At 47.2% G+C, this 17,943-nt stretch overlaps 2 protein-coding genes across 2 annotated transcripts; both read right to left on the bottom strand.

The window, feature by feature from the left end:
• Positions 1–1,488: 1,488 nt before the first annotated feature.
• Positions 1,489–8,819, bottom strand: LOC124659975 (probable RNA-dependent RNA polymerase SHL2). The gene is made up of 2 exons (XM_047197780.1): positions 6,063–8,819; positions 1,489–2,560 (listed from the first exon to the last, which is right to left on the bottom strand). Exons 1-2 carry the CDS (start codon positions 8,817–8,819, stop codon positions 1,691–1,693), a joined length of 3,627 nt encoding a protein of 1,208 aa, XP_047053736.1. The 3' UTR covers positions 1,489–1,690.
• Positions 8,820–9,941: 1,122 nt separating this feature from the next.
• On the bottom strand, positions 9,942–16,197 carry LOC124660473 (protoheme IX farnesyltransferase, mitochondrial). The gene is made up of 7 exons (XM_047198288.1): positions 15,914–16,197; positions 12,519–12,648; positions 12,146–12,283; positions 11,886–12,019; positions 10,903–11,028; positions 10,681–10,784; positions 9,942–10,582 (listed from the first exon to the last, which is right to left on the bottom strand). The coding sequence occupies exons 1-7, from the start codon at positions 16,180–16,182 to the stop codon at positions 10,188–10,190; spliced, it is 1,296 nt and encodes a 431-aa protein (XP_047054244.1). The 5' UTR covers positions 16,183–16,197; the 3' UTR covers positions 9,942–10,187.
• Between the last annotated feature and the right edge of the window lie 1,746 nt (positions 16,198–17,943).

Here is a 17,943-nt window from a genome sequence, read left to right as displayed (position 1 = left end):
CGGGCCCAGGTCCAAATCTGGCCCCTGCGGTTTGGCTTCACCAGGTGGATGCCGGGGCGGCAGCCTCGGGATGGGTGGCTGCCGGCGTGGTGCTGCGGTGGATGGCCATGGTCGTCGCCGGCTAGTTGTGGTGGTTGTGGCCGTTGGAGCTTGAGGTGCTTCAGCTGACGCGTGCCAGGGTGTTGTTCGGTGGAGATTGATGTTGGGAACCCGTGCTTGCCGCGCCCTTGGTGGTGTGTTGGAGTTCCGAGCGAAAGCTCTAGCATTGACTTTGTCGGTACCGGCTGCGGCGACACATTCGTCGTGTCGTCTTCCTTGTTGGAGGCATTGGCCGTGGAGCTCCATTCATACACTTATGGGTTTCGCCTCTCCGGGAGAAATCCTAGCTCCGGTTTCTCGGGCGGGCAATGGCATCGGCTACGTTGCGACCTCCTTGGAGGCATCGTCTAGGAGGGCTTGTTCAGTTGCTGGCTTGTGGTTCTCTCATCGTCGGATTGGTGGATGTCGGGGCGGCGGCTCCGAGTGGAGGATGTTTGCAAGTCGAGGCGGCGGCCTCGGAATCCACAACAGGTGGCAGCTTCATGGGGCAAAGTTGTTGTCCTTTGTGGCTTGGGCGACGATCTGGTGTCGCTGGTGCGGCGAGATTGTCGGCCCAGTCAACGCGTCTCAGCGGAGGCGGTTCGACTTTATGTCGAGCGGTGGCCCTGGATGTTGGTGCGGCGTTCGTGGTCTGCGAGCGGTGTGCTCTGTGCAGCTTGGGCTGCGGGTTGCCGAGTCGTGCGGCGTCGTGGCTCCGAGTGCGAGCGGCGGTATGTCGGGATGGCGGTCCCGGAAGGTGGTGTTGGTGGTCTCTGCGCCGGGCGTGGTGGGTTAGTTGGATGTCGGGGCGGCGTCCCCGAGAGCTTGACAGTGTTGAGGACATCGACCTTGTGTCGTGAGGGTGACAAGGTCGTTTTGGCGCAGTTCTCTGGGAGGTTCGTCTTCAGCTATGTTGGAGTGTCCGATGTCTGCTCCTCCCATAGTAGCCACGACGGTCTTCTCTCCAGCTTGGTTTGAAGGCAAGCTAGTCTTGGCGAGTGTGTCGTCTGCTTGTATCAGTGGTGGGTTTGAGTGGGCATAGCCCCATGGTGTCTTGTTGTATGGTTTTCGCCCGGTTTTCTCCTAAAAACTATGCACTTTCTGCTTAATTAATGGATAAGGTTCTTTTGCCTCTGTTTCAAAAAAAAATTCTAAGAATACTTTTTTTTAAATAAGACAGGCACAAAGAGTCTATTAACCTGAAATTCGATCTCATTAGGAAATTATCACTTGGAAATATCTCGAGTCGTGGCTGTGAGCTTGTATATTTATACTTACAAGTTGGAGGCTAGCCACACTGACCACGATCCTGTACATCTGTTCTTCAGGAGGACTGTTTGTGTGCTAAACACGGATTCAGAGAACAGTTTCACATGGCGCAGATTCGAACAGAGATCATAGTCAAACAAATACAAACAAAACGGCTAAGCTCAACTTTATTCCAAATGCAAAATATTATCGTATACTGTAGACAGCATTAGTTTCACAACAAAACAGCCGTCTATCACAGCGCAATCCATTATAGGCCAGAAAGAATGGCAAACGGCATTGTGAAAACAAGTTGGCAGAGTGGTCTTGCAGCAATCTTGCATGGGACTAGGGAGATCGGTCCTCATATCCTCTCAGAAATGTAGGCCGCCAGTCTTTCAGCAGGCCTCTGGCCTTCAATTTTCACTTCTCCATGGCACCTGAGCTTTATCCGCACCAAGTAATCCACCGCCACCCATGCAAAGCTAAGCTTTACCGGCATTTCTTCACCATCTGGATCCAGCATTGCCCTCGATTTCTCGATCCATTTTGGGTGATAGGTTACCTGGTACCACGCCGATGCCTTCATCTCGTACACATGTTTCTTCTCATCATCAGAGATTTCACACTCATCTGATGTGATGCTTTCAAAAATAGATCGGTACTCCTTCTTGAATGCATTGTACGCATTCTTGAGCTTCTCCTTTATCTCCCCCTGCTTCCTGCTGTTGGTCTTGGTAAGGGACCACATATGCCCTGTCACAAGCTCTGCTTCGGTGCGGACCCTGTATTGGTTAAGCAATGCGTTCAGCTGTGCTTCATACGAGCACTTGCATTGCCATGCATCTACAAGGAAATCTGATGCACCCGGAACTTCCAGATCAGTGTCATAAGGCACATCATTTGAGGTGCAAGCTTCTTCTGACACAAAATCACCACCAGAGGCGTCCCGAATAGACCGATAAAGCCTTCCAAGAATCTTCTCCGATTTATACGATTTTGAATCTTCCTTCAACATGAAGTCAGGGTAGATTTTTGGTCGAAGTTCTGATGGCATCACCACAAGTTTCCCCGTCTTGGGGAAGTCCACAGCAGTCGCAGCTAGTTCAGCTAAGCGAATGCACTTCTCATCCTTTGCTCCATACTCACTAAGGTCAGCATGAACAACATGAGCGTTGCAGATCAAACCAAGATTCTCACTTACCATGTTCTTCAAGAAGAAATCAACAATATCCTGTTACAAACACATGATATTATTAACACAATGAATTACAACACGGATTATTTCTTCACAAATCAACAAAGCTGTTTGCAGATACAAGACCCAAGGAGTTTTGGCTCCCACGAATCAGTACAATCATCTTCAAACAAATTATAAGTGCGTTCTCAAGTTATTAATAAATAAAAAAATATCTCAACTGTACATGTGGGAATACCAAAATATGCTCCGAACCTGCAGATAATTCATAATTTGTAGGCTGCGCCCAAATTGTGAGGAGCTAAGAGCATCTCCAGTCGCGTCCCCCAAAGCGTCCCCCAAAGCAATTTGGAGCGCGCCGGACCAAAAAACGATTCCAGCCGCATCCCGAGAGCCCATTTTTGTCCGGCGCGCCCCAATACAGTGTCCGGCGCCCCGAGCCCGTCCCCGCCCCACAGGGGACGCACCGGGGACGCCGGACACACCGAAAAGCGAGGCGGGGAGTGGCGGGGCCGACCCGTCAGCGGCACAATAAATTTTAACCTAACCGTCGTCTACCTCGCGATGGAAGTTATTGGCGCGCAGCGACGGTGCAATGCCCGTAGCGACGGTGTAGTTCCCGCAGAGGCGCAGCGCTCGTCGCGCCTAGCTCTGCGTGCCGGCGTTAATGAGCGCCACCGCTCCCCCGCCTCCCTCCGGCCTATAAAAATGGCCGCCTCTCGTCGTCCCTCTCACACAAAAACCCTAGCGCCTCTCTCCCCAACCCTAGCCGCCACCATCTCAACAAGAGACGACGCCATGTATGGTAGAGGCGGAGGCCGAGCTCGCGGCCGTGGTCGTGGCCGTGGTCGTGGTCGTGGCCGCGGAAGAGCGTCACGCTCGCCGTCGCCTGCCACGCCGTCGTCTTCACCGTCGGAGATGGACGTGGAGCCGGGCGTGCTGTTCGAGTTCGTCCTCGTCCTCAAGGGCGACCCACGCGGCATCCAGAGGCTGCCGGACTCCTTCGCCGAGTACGTCGCCGGCGACAACCGCCCGCGCACGATGCATCTGCTGAGACTGCGTGCGGCTACTACCGGTGGATCCTCGACGTGATCTACGACGCGCGCGGCAAGATGTACCTCAACATCGGCTGGGAGAAGTTCGCGCGCCACCACATCCTCGAAGCCCCGGCTTCATCCTCATGTTCTCCTACTTCGGCTTCTACTTCGGCGACAGGGACATGAGCGTCAAGGTCTTCGACGAGACGCGCTGCCGCCGGGACTACCACGACGACAGCACCGACGAGGAGGACGACTGATGATGAAGAGTGTTGTTTCTTCGCAGCGAATACGTGCACGGAAGTTTCTGGATGTCCATCTCATCGGTAGAACCAACAAGGGCACGATCCTCCCGCTGGATTTTCCAGTTTGAGTGACTGGGTGTGCCCTCGAGTGTTCTTTCTTAGCAGCGAACACAGGAAACTTTCGATGCACGGCCTAGTTAGGTTTAGTTTTTTTGCAAAATTTTATATTTGTGTCCGCCATGGTTCAAACTATGTATTAGTTTGTGGAAAACCATGTTCCAAACTGTGTCTTCCTGTAAACCACGTTCCCAATTATGTATTAGTTTGTGGAAATTGAAATAAAAATGCCAAAAAGAAGTATTTTTAATGTTTGGGGGCGGCGTTTGGGGGACGCGGCTGGGGAGTGACGTCCCCCAAACGCGGCATGAACAAAACACGTCCCCCAAACGCTCAATCCGGCGCGGTTTGGGGGACGCTTTGGGGGACGCGACTGGAGATGCTCTAAATACAAAATAGTAGTGCCCCAAAGCAACATATAAAAATGTGTCTTTTCCCACACAAAAAAATGCAGGTGTACCTAGTGTTGCACCATTGACATTTCCGATTTTTTTGAGACTTCTTTCGCATTGCACAATCTATTCATTTTCACCCAGGAGGACGGAGCTTGGGAGCTATAAAGAATTTTCGTACAACATATACTTCTATTTTCTGTCAGTATATGCACCTCATCAAGGACCCGGCTATGCAAACATTCAAATCCAAATAAAAAATCTAATTGATAAAGGATTGAGTAAGTGTTTATCTAGTATTAAGTAGAGCTTAGCCATACAAAATGTCAAGAGTTATGAATTATTTTTCAACAAAGGGAAAAAAAACTGGCAGGTGGCAACATAACCAAATAAAACAAAAGAACCGACTCTAGCTGAACAGCTAATTTGATTATACTCAATAGCTGCACTTCTATAACCAGGTTCCGATCGTTGAACATGTTAGCCTTGTTGACATCCACAGTAAGAACTGACTTCATGCCAAAAAGTATTCAGACCTTGTCAGGTAATAGCTGCACTTCTATAACCAGGTTCCGATCGTTGAACATGTTAGCCTTGTTGACATCCACAGTAAGAACTGACTTCATGCCAAAAATTATTCAGACCTTGTCAGGTAGACCGACAGTTCCATCTAAAGATTTGGTTATATGTAGTTCAGTCCGCATCAATACATGTAACTGCTCTTTTCCCCTACTAGCTCTGTTGAGTAACTAAATTTGGCATGTGTGGGGATTACAAGAATTCTCAGTTTTCCTGTTCTCCAAGGCGTCGCACAATAGGTGCAGGCCTGGCACACAGCCTTACGCGAAGTATGGTCGTAGCATGACGATCACCAACGGCACTATTTTGTCGGGATCCCCTACGACGACCTCGGCTAAGGTTTACTGTTGTTACTCAGCAACATTCACCAAGGTGATGGGCTGATGGCTGCAGATGGAGAAAGGATGGGCTGATGCGCTGTTTCTGTTTTGGAAACAGAGGCCGGGAGTGGATTTTGATGTACTAAAAACCCATGTATCAACAATACCGCCTTTTTTTGTAAAAATACGGTACTTGTTGGGACCAAACACATCAAAGTGTTCAACGCAGCACTTTATCAGAAACCATGGTATTACCAAAAAACTTTAAAATAAAATGCTTCCAACAGACTAACTTTTTTTTATCAGGGTACCAATTGAATGTTGATATCACTTGATATGTTCTCCCCTATGGTCATACCAACCGATCTACTCCCTCTGGTCGTGTTTAATCAACGCGGACATAGTACGTACATAAGCTGTTCTCTATTCACACTTCTCGTCAATTTTATCCAACTGGAGGGAGTACTTGTTAACGAACAGTTGAAATTGAGATGGGAAGCCACTTAATACTTTGCAAAAACGTCCTGGACTACCATGAATTTGCGGGTTGCCAAGCAGCTCCTAAATTCAATAAAGGACCTAGTCTTGCTAACATGTATTGTGCCTTCTTTTGGTCCGTCGCAACACACATGTTTCTTGCAAGTAGGAGAAAGAGCAGGAGAAGGAGCATGAGAAAGAGTAGAAAGAGCATGGGAAAGAGGAGAAGGAGAAACAGAAGAAGGAGAAGGAGAAGGATACATGGACAACAACACATCAAATAGCAAATACAAACAGCACTAGAGACATCTAGATATAGACCATATATCTATGTAAAGAAATAATAGCATGCCACAAACTGTACAACTTACTTTTTGAGATACTTGCCGTGGCAGCTGTTTAGCTTCAGGTGGGGAGTAGTCCATGGGGTTCCAGCTCTTCTTTCCTGGAGGTATAAGTTTCTCGTCCCATGTCACGAAGTAGAGATCCCCATCAAGATCACTTCCTGATGCTTCATTGGGATGTGGCCTCTCACCATTTTGTGGGAAAACCAAGCAATCAACCAGGTGATGCAGCTCAGGCACATCAACCGCTTCAAGGATTCGGATATCCCCTGGATGAAGGCATGGGTTTTTTGCTACCACCACTGTACCTACGACTGTGCTTTTGTTTGCTGCAGAGAATCTTGAACCATGCTTCATAAAACATTGATCAAGAGATGGAGCTGACGCCTGAATAAAGCACTGCCCTTGTTCAAGGACAGCAAGCTCATCAAGGCAGCCCATCAACCACCGACCCTTTGGCACAAAGATCCTTGTTTTTTCTAAAAGATCCATCAACTGTGCAGACCTTATTGCCAAGAGCATTGCTCTCAAGTGTGGCTCAGTTCCAGGACCAAAGCCGGCCCTCAGCATCAGCGCTGCGGTGTTTCCATTCTCGGCACAAGAGGTTGTTACAACCTCAAAGGCAACATCACTATCTGACAAAATCTTGTTGAGATTACAAAGCATGGACTCCTGCATCTGTGAAAAGATATCATCTGAGACTTCCAAGGATGACAGCAACAGTATAATCTGACGGTTCAAGAATCCTGGCTGGAACCTTGTCCAGCCAACCACCTCCAAGACAGAATGGTTAGACTCAAACTTCCTCATACTTGGCCTTAGGGAGAGTCGTATCCCATCGTCGCCATGTCCTTGCCAGACTGCTATAACACCCTTGAAGCCTGCATACCTGATCTGATAAGCAGATGGGGGAGTATCTGTAAGCTGCAGCCTCTCGGCGACTTCCATTGCAAGGTCGGGTGTAATCTTGCCAATGCCATCAGAAAAAGTATATGAATTACGCTCAACATCCTCAAGATTCTCATTGACCTCGTGCGGCTTCACCATTACCGTGGCATATGTAGATGAGAAGCACTGGCCCATTCGAGCGGCGTGCTTTGCTACGTTCTTGCTCGTAAAGCGTCCCATCCACTTCCTAATGCTCTCCACCGTTGTCTTGCTGTCGTCAGCGAAAAACCAAGCTGACCTATCCCTTAGCTGGTTCGATGAGAATGCAAGAAATGAATACTTCCTGCCACACAAGTGGAAACCTTCTGTTAGAAACGTCTTGACACGCTTGTACACTGTTGTCTTCTGCTGGAATGAGTTTGACATCAAGTCCCTGACGATAGGCGCCGCATAGAAGTTGAGCACATTGTTGTTCAACGGCTGCATCCCCTCATCCATAAAAGTGACTCTCAGGAATCTATCAGCTACCTGGTAGTAGTGCCGTATGACACGGTTTGAGAGCTCTACTTCTGGTGGTAAACAATAAGCCCTTGTCGGCGTGATGACGAGCCGCCGCACCTCCACATTGACTACATCCCCAGCCCTCCCACTGCGGAGAAGTTTAGGGTTCCTGACGACCCTATCATGCGCCTTGCTCAGCCTCCGGCACGCATCAAACACTGGGAACCTGTCCCCCCAAAAATCCTTCAATGCGGCGACATTGACCTGATCATCTCTTGCCCTCAGCAAATTGAGAAACTCGGGAGTGAGCTGGTGCTCACTAATGATCCCCTTGTGCACCAAAGTATTGACGAGGAATAGCACGGGAAAGTTGAGGCCGTGGGCATGCTGTAAACAGAAGAAGAGGTCCTGCATTGGCTCCTCGAACTCTGGCTCATCGCGTACCTTGAGACCCCGCCTGGGCCCTGACCACTCGGTGCAGTCCATGACCGGCACCCTCCGTCCCTTGAGGTATTCAAGTGCCTTGTCCATCTTTGTGAGCTTCCGTGGCGAGATTTTGATTCTGTACACCACACAGCGGCCAATGGCACCGCTTGGGGTGATGTCGCCGGTCCGTATCCACGGGTCATCATCATCGAGCAAGTCGAAGGGCACCGAGACGTGGATGTCATCATCAGCCGTGCGATAGTACACCATGGGCGCGGCCGCCAGGCGGAGGAGCAGCGAACAGTCGTTCCTGTACACCCTGACCTGGGAGATGTCGCGTAGGGAGAACTCGAGCTTAACATCGCAGTGCATGACAGCGACCTCGCGGTATCCGGGGAAGGCGAAGGCGATGTGACGGGAGAAGACGAGCCGGCAGCAGGCATCGAAGGGGTCGACCATAAAGTCGAGGCCTTGGGCCGGTCCGCGCCAGGCGGCGAGGAAGGTGTCGTGCGCGGGGAGCGCGCCAATCTCCAGGCGCGCGTCGGGGAAACGGAAGGGATCGGTGGTGTGGCGGCGGAAGGCACGGAGGGAGCTGTCGAGCGCGGTGGCGATGCGGAGGGGCTTCCCGGCGAGGATAAGCTCAGATTTGCCCACCGCGTTGGTGGCGCGGCGCGCGGCCTCCGGGCGCGCGAAGTGGACGAAGGCGTGAGGGGGCACGCGGTCGTAGGGCGGCGTCGCGGAAGCGGAAGCGGAAGTGGCGGTGGGGTGGAGGAAGTCGGGGTAGGAGTCCGGCGGGGTCCAGGAACTCTTGACGCGGCATCGCCAGACCAGGCCGGCCTCGCCCTCGAGGAAAGCAGCAAGTTGGGGCGCGGTGACGCTGCCGTCGAAGCCGCCGAGGCTGACCTGGGTCGTCACCAGGTCGCGCGGCGCCGGCGGCGGGACGGACGCACCGTCGCTCAGCGATCCCATGGCGCCGCCGGTTGTGGGGGTTAATGTTTGGTTAAGGATCTGGAGACTGGAGGGGTTTAGAGAGGGGAATTCGTCGATGGATGTGTTTGCGGTTGGGAGATGTTGGTCCAACGCTTCCCAAACAAGAAGAAAAGGAACCAATGCTATGTGTAGTAAATGAACTCGATATTGGTGCCAATGCTGTGATTTTGTTGGTACCGATGCTGGCTGTGATGTTGGAGACTTGATTTTTTGATAAATGCTTCATTCAAGTTATGCGCATTTTTCTTCCTTGGTGTATTGCCTTGATTTGCTGCTCACACAAATATTAGTACAAGGAGATGGGCAGATGGCTCTTGGATTAGACTTGCAACCTTTATTGATTACTGATAGCAGTACAATCACTCGTAAGAAGACTGTCTTTTTTTTTTCTTCTCGAAATAGGCTTTTTATAAAGAAAACCACACTTTTCTAGAGAATGTATTCTCGTCTCTTACTACAGTAGAAGAAATGCGAGGGGCATGATCAGCAACCAACAAATGTCAGCAGCTACTGGAATCACCACATCCACATGCATGTACTTGTATGAACTATTTGTTGTACAGTACAATTTAGGTGGGGAGGCCCATCATATCTATCCTGCCTAACTCAACTTCCCCCGGGAAGGTGTGTGCTCACGTGTTGGGACATCTCGCGTGACCGGAAGAGCTTTCTTTCTTTTTTCTCAAAATTACGTATTTAATGAGCAGATTTTGAGGACAATAACACATTGAATTTTTTTTTTCAAAATTACAGATACACTAGTCGTTCCAAAATAGATGACTGCTATAGCATATCTATCTTCAAAAAACAGTCAGACTTCAGCGGAGGAAACCATAGTACGGGAGTTTTAACTAGTGTAGCACAGGTATAGAAGCGCTGTTGGGGCAGTAACTCACACGCAGTTTCCTGGACTACTCCATTACTCAAGAAACAAAGTTATGCAACTGATAAATACGACATATGACCACCTAGAGAGAAAGCATATGCCCTGCCTCGCCCAATTTACAGCAACGTGCAACGTGTATTATTCTCACCTACATAAACAAATAAGAACTAAATGTACACGTTGCTTACAGACAGACGTGTATCAGTCCATCAAGGTAATATCAAGTGAGGAATATATAAATATATCAATTTTACACTGCTCAATTTTGTGTTCTAAATAAATAAACTGTGTGTCCATTATTCTCAGATTTTAAAAATACAAAGAACAACATGTCCCCTGAGCAGGAATATTTCCTGTTAACAGACAAAAAGGAATTCCTGATAGCAAACAAAAAGGAAGACCGAGAGATATGAACGCATTGCGATGGCCCATATCACAGCCTGGATGCTGGGAGAAGGCTTTCATAACTCGTGACCTTGCGTAGAGACGTAAACGGGTACAGGTAAGAAGGGGAATGGAGCTACAGAAGCATAGGCAACTGGAGGGCGTGACTGAACACGAGAATGTTTCTTCTGGTCTTCCCGTTTCTGTCTAGCTCTTTCTTCATCCCGCAATTCGGAATCATAGAGAACCCCAGCCATCTCACTAGTCTGGTGGATGTTTTGCTCCTTTTGTTCGTTAGGCAACCGATGCAATATAAGTCCAGCCATTAAAGCAGGGAGATACAAAAGGCTCCCATGGAACATCCTTCTTGCACTTTTTCTAGTAGGATCCAGGACAAATGATAATGCTCCAATTGTAAGGCCCATTGTTAGAAGTGATGCTTCAAAACTGAACCACTCAGATGTTAGACCACCTACAAAACATTAGTTCCATGAGAAGATCTTCAGTTAGCCAAAGTTTATACAAGTAAAAGAAAATGAAAACTAGAAAATATATATGATTAGTACTCACAGTTATATGCAAATAACCCCAACGGCAGCATGTACAGACAATTTCTGAGTGATACCCATGCAGTTCTTTTACCAGTAGGATCAGCAAAAGAGAGCATTCGGTACCTGAATCAAGCAGCCAATCACATGTAAAGGATACAAGTCAGGTTGGTTTCACACCTGTAACATTTTCCTGTAACTTCTACAGTAGATCTGCTAATGACCAGTTGGATAAGTGAGTTACCCTCCAGCAAGGTAGTCTTCACGGCATAGGTACGCAAGGGCCATGAAATGCGGTAACTGCCAGAAGTACAATGCAGCAGGCAGTATCATAGAATTGAGTGACACTTCAGATGCTGCTGCTGCCCACCTGTATGAAGATAAATAAGGACCACATGTCTAGTAAACATATTGAACAGCTCCCTTGATATCAATACACAAAATAGTAGATGCCTATATAGGATATGCTCGTCAGGTTATTAAGCATCATACACAACACCATGTGCAGGTATTCTATTAGACCAATGCTACATATACTGAAGGGTTTACGGAATAAAAATGTAGGGACGGAGGATAGGTGTAAAGACTTCTTCACAAGTATATTAGCCTGGATAGATTGAAAAGCCATATGTCCAGTTACTTCAATATGTGTGTTCAGGTGGTACGTCTAGATGGTTCTATGCTGCATATGTTGCTTTATTCTGACAACTATGAGTGGTTGTCTGTACTGTCTGTAGGTGCACAACTGCACAAGGCAGCAGGGAAAATAGGCATATCTGTGAAGGCATTAGATAGGTTTTGTTGGAGATAGTTAAGTTAAGAAAAGGAATAGCTCAAGTAGTAAGTATCCTTGTTCGATATGGTTGGATCTATTAGAAAGCGTCCGGTTAAATTAGGAAGAGTTCAACTAAACTAGGAAGGTAGAGTTATGGTTTGGTCCCGAGTTTGAACTGAAGCCGGTCCGAGGATCAAGTTAGTCCTCCTATCAATCTCTCATCGACCTAGTTCATCCTCCCTACCATATGCTTATTACCCAATTCGCCATGCCATCCAGTGATCTTCATGGCGGTAGTTACTCAGGTTGTTCAGTGGACAAGCCATTAAATTATTAAAGCAGGGAGCACAATAAGAACTTAAACTAGGAGGTGAAGAACATACACCTCCATAATTCAACATATAAAATGCCCCCTTCAGCATGCCAGAAATGTGTGTTCAGCAGTGGCATACCCTAGAAGTGGCGGAATGGCACCAACAACTGCTCCCACCCATGTATTGATAGGGTGTATTTGCTTCAACGGAGTGTATACAAATGCATACAGAACGAGATTGGATGCTGCAAGCCCAGCAGCTAAGCCATTAGCCTGCACAGACCTTGCCAAAAATTTGCAATATTTAGTTCCAATAACAGAATTATAGCAACTAGAGAGGCAGTGCACATTTAAAACAAAAGTGTAATACAAGTACAGGTAAACAAAGAAGAGCCGAACCTTGCAAGCCAACAATGCTGTTCCTGCAGCTCCAACACTTGTAGCCCACATGGCAGCATGCACAGGACTAATGCGCCCTGATGGTAGGGGCCGTCGCATTGTCCTTTTCATTTTAGCATCATTCTTTATCTCGAACACCTGAAAAGGATGTAGATGCATCAAGTTCATTATTTCTAAGTGTAATAACCAGGTGTAAAATGATATTTACAAATCCTGATATAATGTAACTATGCAGGAAGGTAGGAATAAAATTTAAAAGGTTGAGATTGTGCTACAATAAACGTTAAAGGATTAAAAAAATGTGAACACAATGAATATTAGTTTAGTTAATCATCATGCTAATGGCAAAATCTGCCCCAAAAGAAGCGCATACCTGGTTGAGAGTATTGGCAGATGCTGCGACCATCATGGTACCAGTGCATGTGTAACAAAGCCCAGCAATATCTACAATGCTTCCACTCCCGAGCACATATCCAGCCCCCGATGTTGCCACAACAAGTGCGCTAAAACATAAAAATGGAGCAGATGATCAAATAACGAATTGCAAAAAAAGACAAACAATTTGTCAGTTATAAGGGGTTCCAAGATGCAAGACACAGACCATGGCAAATTCAAAACCAGAAGATTGTCCAAATATATTCCAAGGGACAGATATTAATCCATACAACCATCTCCAGAGCCCACTCCCACAAAACATTTCCATCAAAAAGGCATAAAACTAGCAGTTCTGATGCTACAAAATGAGAAAGTGAGGCATCATTTTGCTTAGGCAGAAATGGAGAATGGATGATTATGCCTACTGTCCAAGCAATTCTCACCTTGTTTTCAGATAATGTATCAAACTCATTATACAATCAAAAAAAAAAACATAACTACTGTTAGCTAGTGCAGCCAACTTTCAATTGCATCAGAGTTGTGTTCAATGTTCTAAATAGGGGTCATTTATAAATGATGTACGTGCACTATTAATTCTATAAAAAACAAACAACTAAAATTGGATTAAATACATATGGGATATAGTTTCATATGTGAGGACAGATAACTAGAAGTTGAGTGTAATTTTAGAGGATCTGATGGCTGGAAAGAACAATGGAGACAAAACACCTTCGGACCAAGACAAAAATGAAACAATGAAATTATAGCTCATTTTTTTCTGCTATAAAGTTTAGTTTAGCTTTTCCAAGGAAGACAAAACCCCTACTTGTCCACTATGCATCAAGGTGGATCAACCAAGACAGCAATGATTTGTCAGAGGCCGCTGTCTCGATTGGAACATTGATACATATTTCAAAAGATGGATCTTCACCACGTGGAGAAGTTCTGGCCAACCCATAAAACTTCAGGACATGGGTCCAAAAGAACTGAATGGTGAAGCAAAAAGAAGAGAAAAAAAGAGGTCATGTGCCTACCGAACCTCCAGCGGCCTGTTTGATTCAAAGAAAAAGTGAAGGGAATATATAGAAATAGGAATTTTTCCTATGGTGACACTATTCATCCATTTGATTCAAAAGAATGGAGAATAGGAAAAATGGAGGAAATTTTCCTTTGGTATAGATTTCAAAGAAAAAACAAAGGAGTTCTGCAATCCACTCAACTATTCAAGCCTCTTGTTTAAATTCCTATGCACAAAGAACAAGGTAAAGGCTATAAGTTGCATAATAATGACAGTCTTACCTTTGCATTTGTTTTGACCATGATTTGGTTATGCATTTTAGGTTTCCTGTGTTTTTCTTATTCCCGTGAATCAAACATTCACTTTCGCAGAATTCCTGTGTTTTCCCAATCCTACCCAATTCCTAAATCTATAATATCTATAAAGTTGATCCCCACTATCTTCATTTAATGTTTGCAAGCTCTTTCCACATTGAGCCACATCATCCCTATTATTTCTAGCCTTCAGATCATCATCTAACCATTCATGCGTCCTGCAAACTCATCCAAATCATGGGTCTAAAAGTGGCACGGAATAGTCCCACTTATCTCTTCACATGGCCGATGGCGCCTCATCAGCCCCACCACATCACCCAGCTCACAGTCCACCTCATTCTATGCATGCAGCTGCCCAGTCCATGCCGAGAGTTTTTATGGCACCTTCATCCCAATAATCTTGCTTTATTTATGCGTGGGTTAATGTTTTGCTGTTCAGATACATAGAAGATCAACCATCGGTGGTCCTCTCCACTCCCTTTGCATGACCGAAACCACACTATATTAATTGCCTTGCCATTGTTTTATCTTCCCTTCCTAGAAAAATGATAGCCTCTGACATCCTTGCCTCGCTTTCCTTTCACACGCGTCACTTCGAGCCATCGTCTTCTCCATCTGCTAATCTACCAAATCACATGGGCCTCGAATCAGCTGACATGAGCTCAACTTAAGCATCGCTGTGGTGATCAGGAAGAGAAGCACCACCGCGTCGACGAGTTCTGCTATCATCTGGCATGAGGATAGACATCTATAACGTGGTTTGTTTCTAATACCGGGGTACTATGACGGTCGGGATGAGAAATTTCTTTCCTTTCGGCCGTGCGTGATGCTATTTTTGAATCCGATCTGCTCCATATATATATTCTCAACCCTGATTCTGAACCACTAGAGGATGGAGTTGCTATCCTCCATGGAGGTAACTAACTTTCCTACTCTTCTTTTGCAGGATTGGATTATTTTTGCTTGGTTTTTAATCCTGTAATTGTGAACACATCTCCATGGTCGTTCTGTTCTCTCGCACTCAGTTCGAATTGTGAACAAGCTGTAAGGATCTACATATTTTTGTTCCGTATTCTCTCTCTGGAATGCAAACAAATAAGATGGAGGGGTCACACAATCTGTAAGGATCTGCACATATTCTGTATTCTCTCAAAGGTCTCCACGTAAAAATGCACACCCTCTTGAAAATGTCCTACAAATGAAAGTCCGGCAGGATCATTTGGAGTTACAGTACTTAGTAGCTATTTTTTGTTCTAAAAATTTATACCACCTTCATTTTATAGGCGGCATGTATACCATCTCACACTTCACAGGTCTTTTGAACTTGGTTTAACCCACTACAGTTATGTGTCTTATTTGTTTTCTTCATTTGATCCAGAGGAATATATGTATATCTGTTTTCTATGAAAACCATCACAAACTTTATTTGCACGAGCAATCATAATTTTAATTTTTTATCTTAGTATTTTGCTAATTATTTAGGAGGAATCATTTTCAAAATAATGCAATAATCTTAAAAATATGTTCCGCTGCAACGCGCGGGGTATCATCTAGTTTCTCCTATTCCTACGTTTTGGAGATCCTGCGGATCAAAGAGGCCAAGTATAAAGGTGTCTACTGCATAACACCTCTGTTAAGTGTGTTTAGGTAACTTGAATAGCCTTTTGTTTATCAAGAAATCTGGGACTTCCATCCTTGCGGTTATAACAAATAGAGGTGTGGCTTTTCAGTCCGCAATACACTTACAATTCTATTTCTAGATCATACACAAAAGGCATCATATGTTTGCAGAAGAGCATCACAAGGTTAATTTCGCACAGCCAGTATCATAATTCATAAAGCCCGACGATTCACAATTTAGCACTATACACGGCACGAACCCTAAAGGGCACTAATGAGTTCGTGCTCAACCGTAATAGATCCTAAATCAAAAAGTTGGTGGTAAATATTCATTTCCTTGGAGTTTAACGTGAGAATCGAAGAGCTAATTTTATCCTTCAAGAAAATAAATTCATAGAACAGAAATGGTCATCTAAAAGGAAGCGGGAGCAAATCGCGCACCTGAGGCGGGCTTTGGAGAGCTCCCAGTAGCACCCCCCGTAGTGTCGCAGCACGTCTGAGGCAGATCCAGCTACCGAAGAGACAGTGGCCGCGGCGGCCGCCGCTTCAGCGACGGTGGGCGCAGGGGCAGCGGCAGAGGGTACGGAGCAGGCGGCGCGCGCCGAAGCGATGGGAGCGATAGCACCAGATGGGTGGTGGATGGGGTCTGCGAGCAGGCGCGAGCGGAGAGCCCTCGCGGCGGAGGCGGCCGTGGCGCCGCCTCTCCACATGGCGGCGGAGGGTACGACGACGAGGCCGGAAAGATTGGGGAATATTGATCTTTTGCCAAACTAGGGACTGATTTTGGGGAATTTTATTATTTGCCTCTGTTTACTTTGTCACTCTATTTTTTGCCCTCTTTTACTTGGTGCTTTATTTTTTGCCCTCCTTTACATGGGTACTTGATGATTTGCCCCTGCACACTCGGACCTACCGTCAAAAGACCAACATGCCCTTCTTCCTCAATCCTCAATTCCTCATCCCAGGAGCAGCTCGCCGGCAGCCCTGCATCATGCCTCCTATCCATCATCTTCCCCACCTCCCTACTCCTCCCCTCCCCACCGCCTCCGCTTCATGCCTCCATCCTTCCCAGACTCCTGCAAGTCCCATGCCCATCCGCCAGTGCCGCCGCTGGCCGCTACGGCGCGCGTCGTCGGGTACAGATGGTGAATGGAGGTCGGCGACCTGCACGGGAGGAGCAAGCCAGTAGTAGCCACGCGGCCGCCGGCGAGGAGCAGGTGCCATGGTCGTCCCTCTCTGTCATACCCGTACATGTATGCTTATTCACCGGATGGACCTGGGCCTAACTGGACATGGATCGATGGCCCAAGATAGTATCTACAAATAGAAGAAGAAGCAGCCACGGAGCAGTAAATTCCCGGTCTGAGATTTGGGGGTTTATTTCGATTTTCCCCTAATTTCTGTATGTAAAATTCGGGGGTGGGTTTTGTGACATCCTGGCCTAGGGCTTAATAGGATTGATATGATACTCATACCAACAAGTTGCAACTTCTTTTCCGGAAACTCATCAGCAAAGAACTCCGAGGTTAAGCGTGCTTGGCCCGGAGTAATTTGAGGATGGGTGACCGACCGGGAAGTAGTTCCCGGGTGCGCACGAGTGAGGACAAAGTGCGCAGAAAATACATGTGTTGGTCTGTGGGGCTAGTCTAGAGATCCTAGAGAGTTGCCAGGGGTGACATGCCCGGTCGGGGGGTGGCCGGGGTGTTACATTTGGTATCAGAACCGACCTTCGCGGTAACACGGGCGTGTGCGGGTCAGGCCCGCGGACATGTGGCCCGCCGTGGCACATGTGCCGGCACTGGACGCATGGGCGTGTGCCAAGAGGGGAAGTTCCTGGCCTGGGGCTGATCGACGAGGGCGTCGATCTTCTAAGGGGGGATGAGTGTGACATCTTGGCCTAGGGCTTAATATGATTGATAGGATACTCATACCAACAAGTTGCAACTTCGACCGGGAAGTAGTTCCCGGGTGCGCACGAGTGAGGACAAAGTGCGCAGAAAAGACATGTGTTGGTCTATGGAGCTAGTCTAGAGATCCTAGAGAGCTGCCAGGGGTGACATGCCCGGTTGGGGGGGTGGCCGGGGTGTTACAGGTTTGCTCGGATTCAACCACAACGCTCTCCATCTCGGCAGGCGCAGTTGGTGGAGGCGATGGTTGAGGCGGAAGCTGAAAGGATCGTATGCCGCACCTAGAGGGGGGTGAATAGGTGCTAACCAATTTTTAGTTCTTTTTCAATTTAGGCTTGACACAAAGGTAAATTCTCTAGATATGCAACTATGTGAATTTACCTATATGACAAGGTCAACGACTAAGCAAGATATAGCAATGCAATATAGAGGAGATAAAGGATAGAGGTAACCGAGAGTGGAGCACACGGAGACACGGAGTTGATTCCCATAGTTCCCTTCCTTTGCAAGAAGGTACGTCTACGTTCGGAGGAGTGTGGTCGCTACGAAAGCCAGACCAATAGT

This window comes from Lolium rigidum, chromosome 6 (genome assembly GCF_022539505.1).
Source record: "Lolium rigidum isolate FL_2022 chromosome 6, APGP_CSIRO_Lrig_0.1, whole genome shotgun sequence".
In the NCBI taxonomy this organism is placed as follows: domain Eukaryota; kingdom Viridiplantae; phylum Streptophyta; class Magnoliopsida; order Poales; family Poaceae; genus Lolium; species Lolium rigidum.
Note: the sequence above shows the minus strand (reverse complement) of the source record. Positions and strands in the feature narration are given on the sequence as shown.

Bases quoted from the DNA above. Each gene is read 5' to 3' on its own strand.
- LOC124659975 (XM_047197780.1), bottom strand. From the start codon at position 8,819: ATGGGATCGCTGAGCGACGGTGCGTCCGTCCCGCCGCCGGCGCCGCGC. The intron at 2,561-6,062 runs GTAAGTTGTACA...TGTTTGTAACAG, and splicing joins CACGGCAAGTATCTCAAAAA to GATATTGTTGATTTCTTCTT.
- LOC124660473 (XM_047198288.1), bottom strand. From the start codon at position 16,182: ATGTGGAGAGGCGGCGCCACGGCCGCCTCCGCCGCGAGGGCTCTCCGC. The intron at 12,284-12,518 runs GTATGCGCTTCT...CATCCTTTTCAG, and splicing joins CTGCCAATACTCTCAACCAG to GTGTTCGAGATAAAGAATGA. The intron at 11,029-11,885 runs GTATGCCACTGC...ATCTTCATACAG, and splicing joins GCCATTCCGCCACTTCTAGG to GTGGGCAGCAGCAGCATCTG.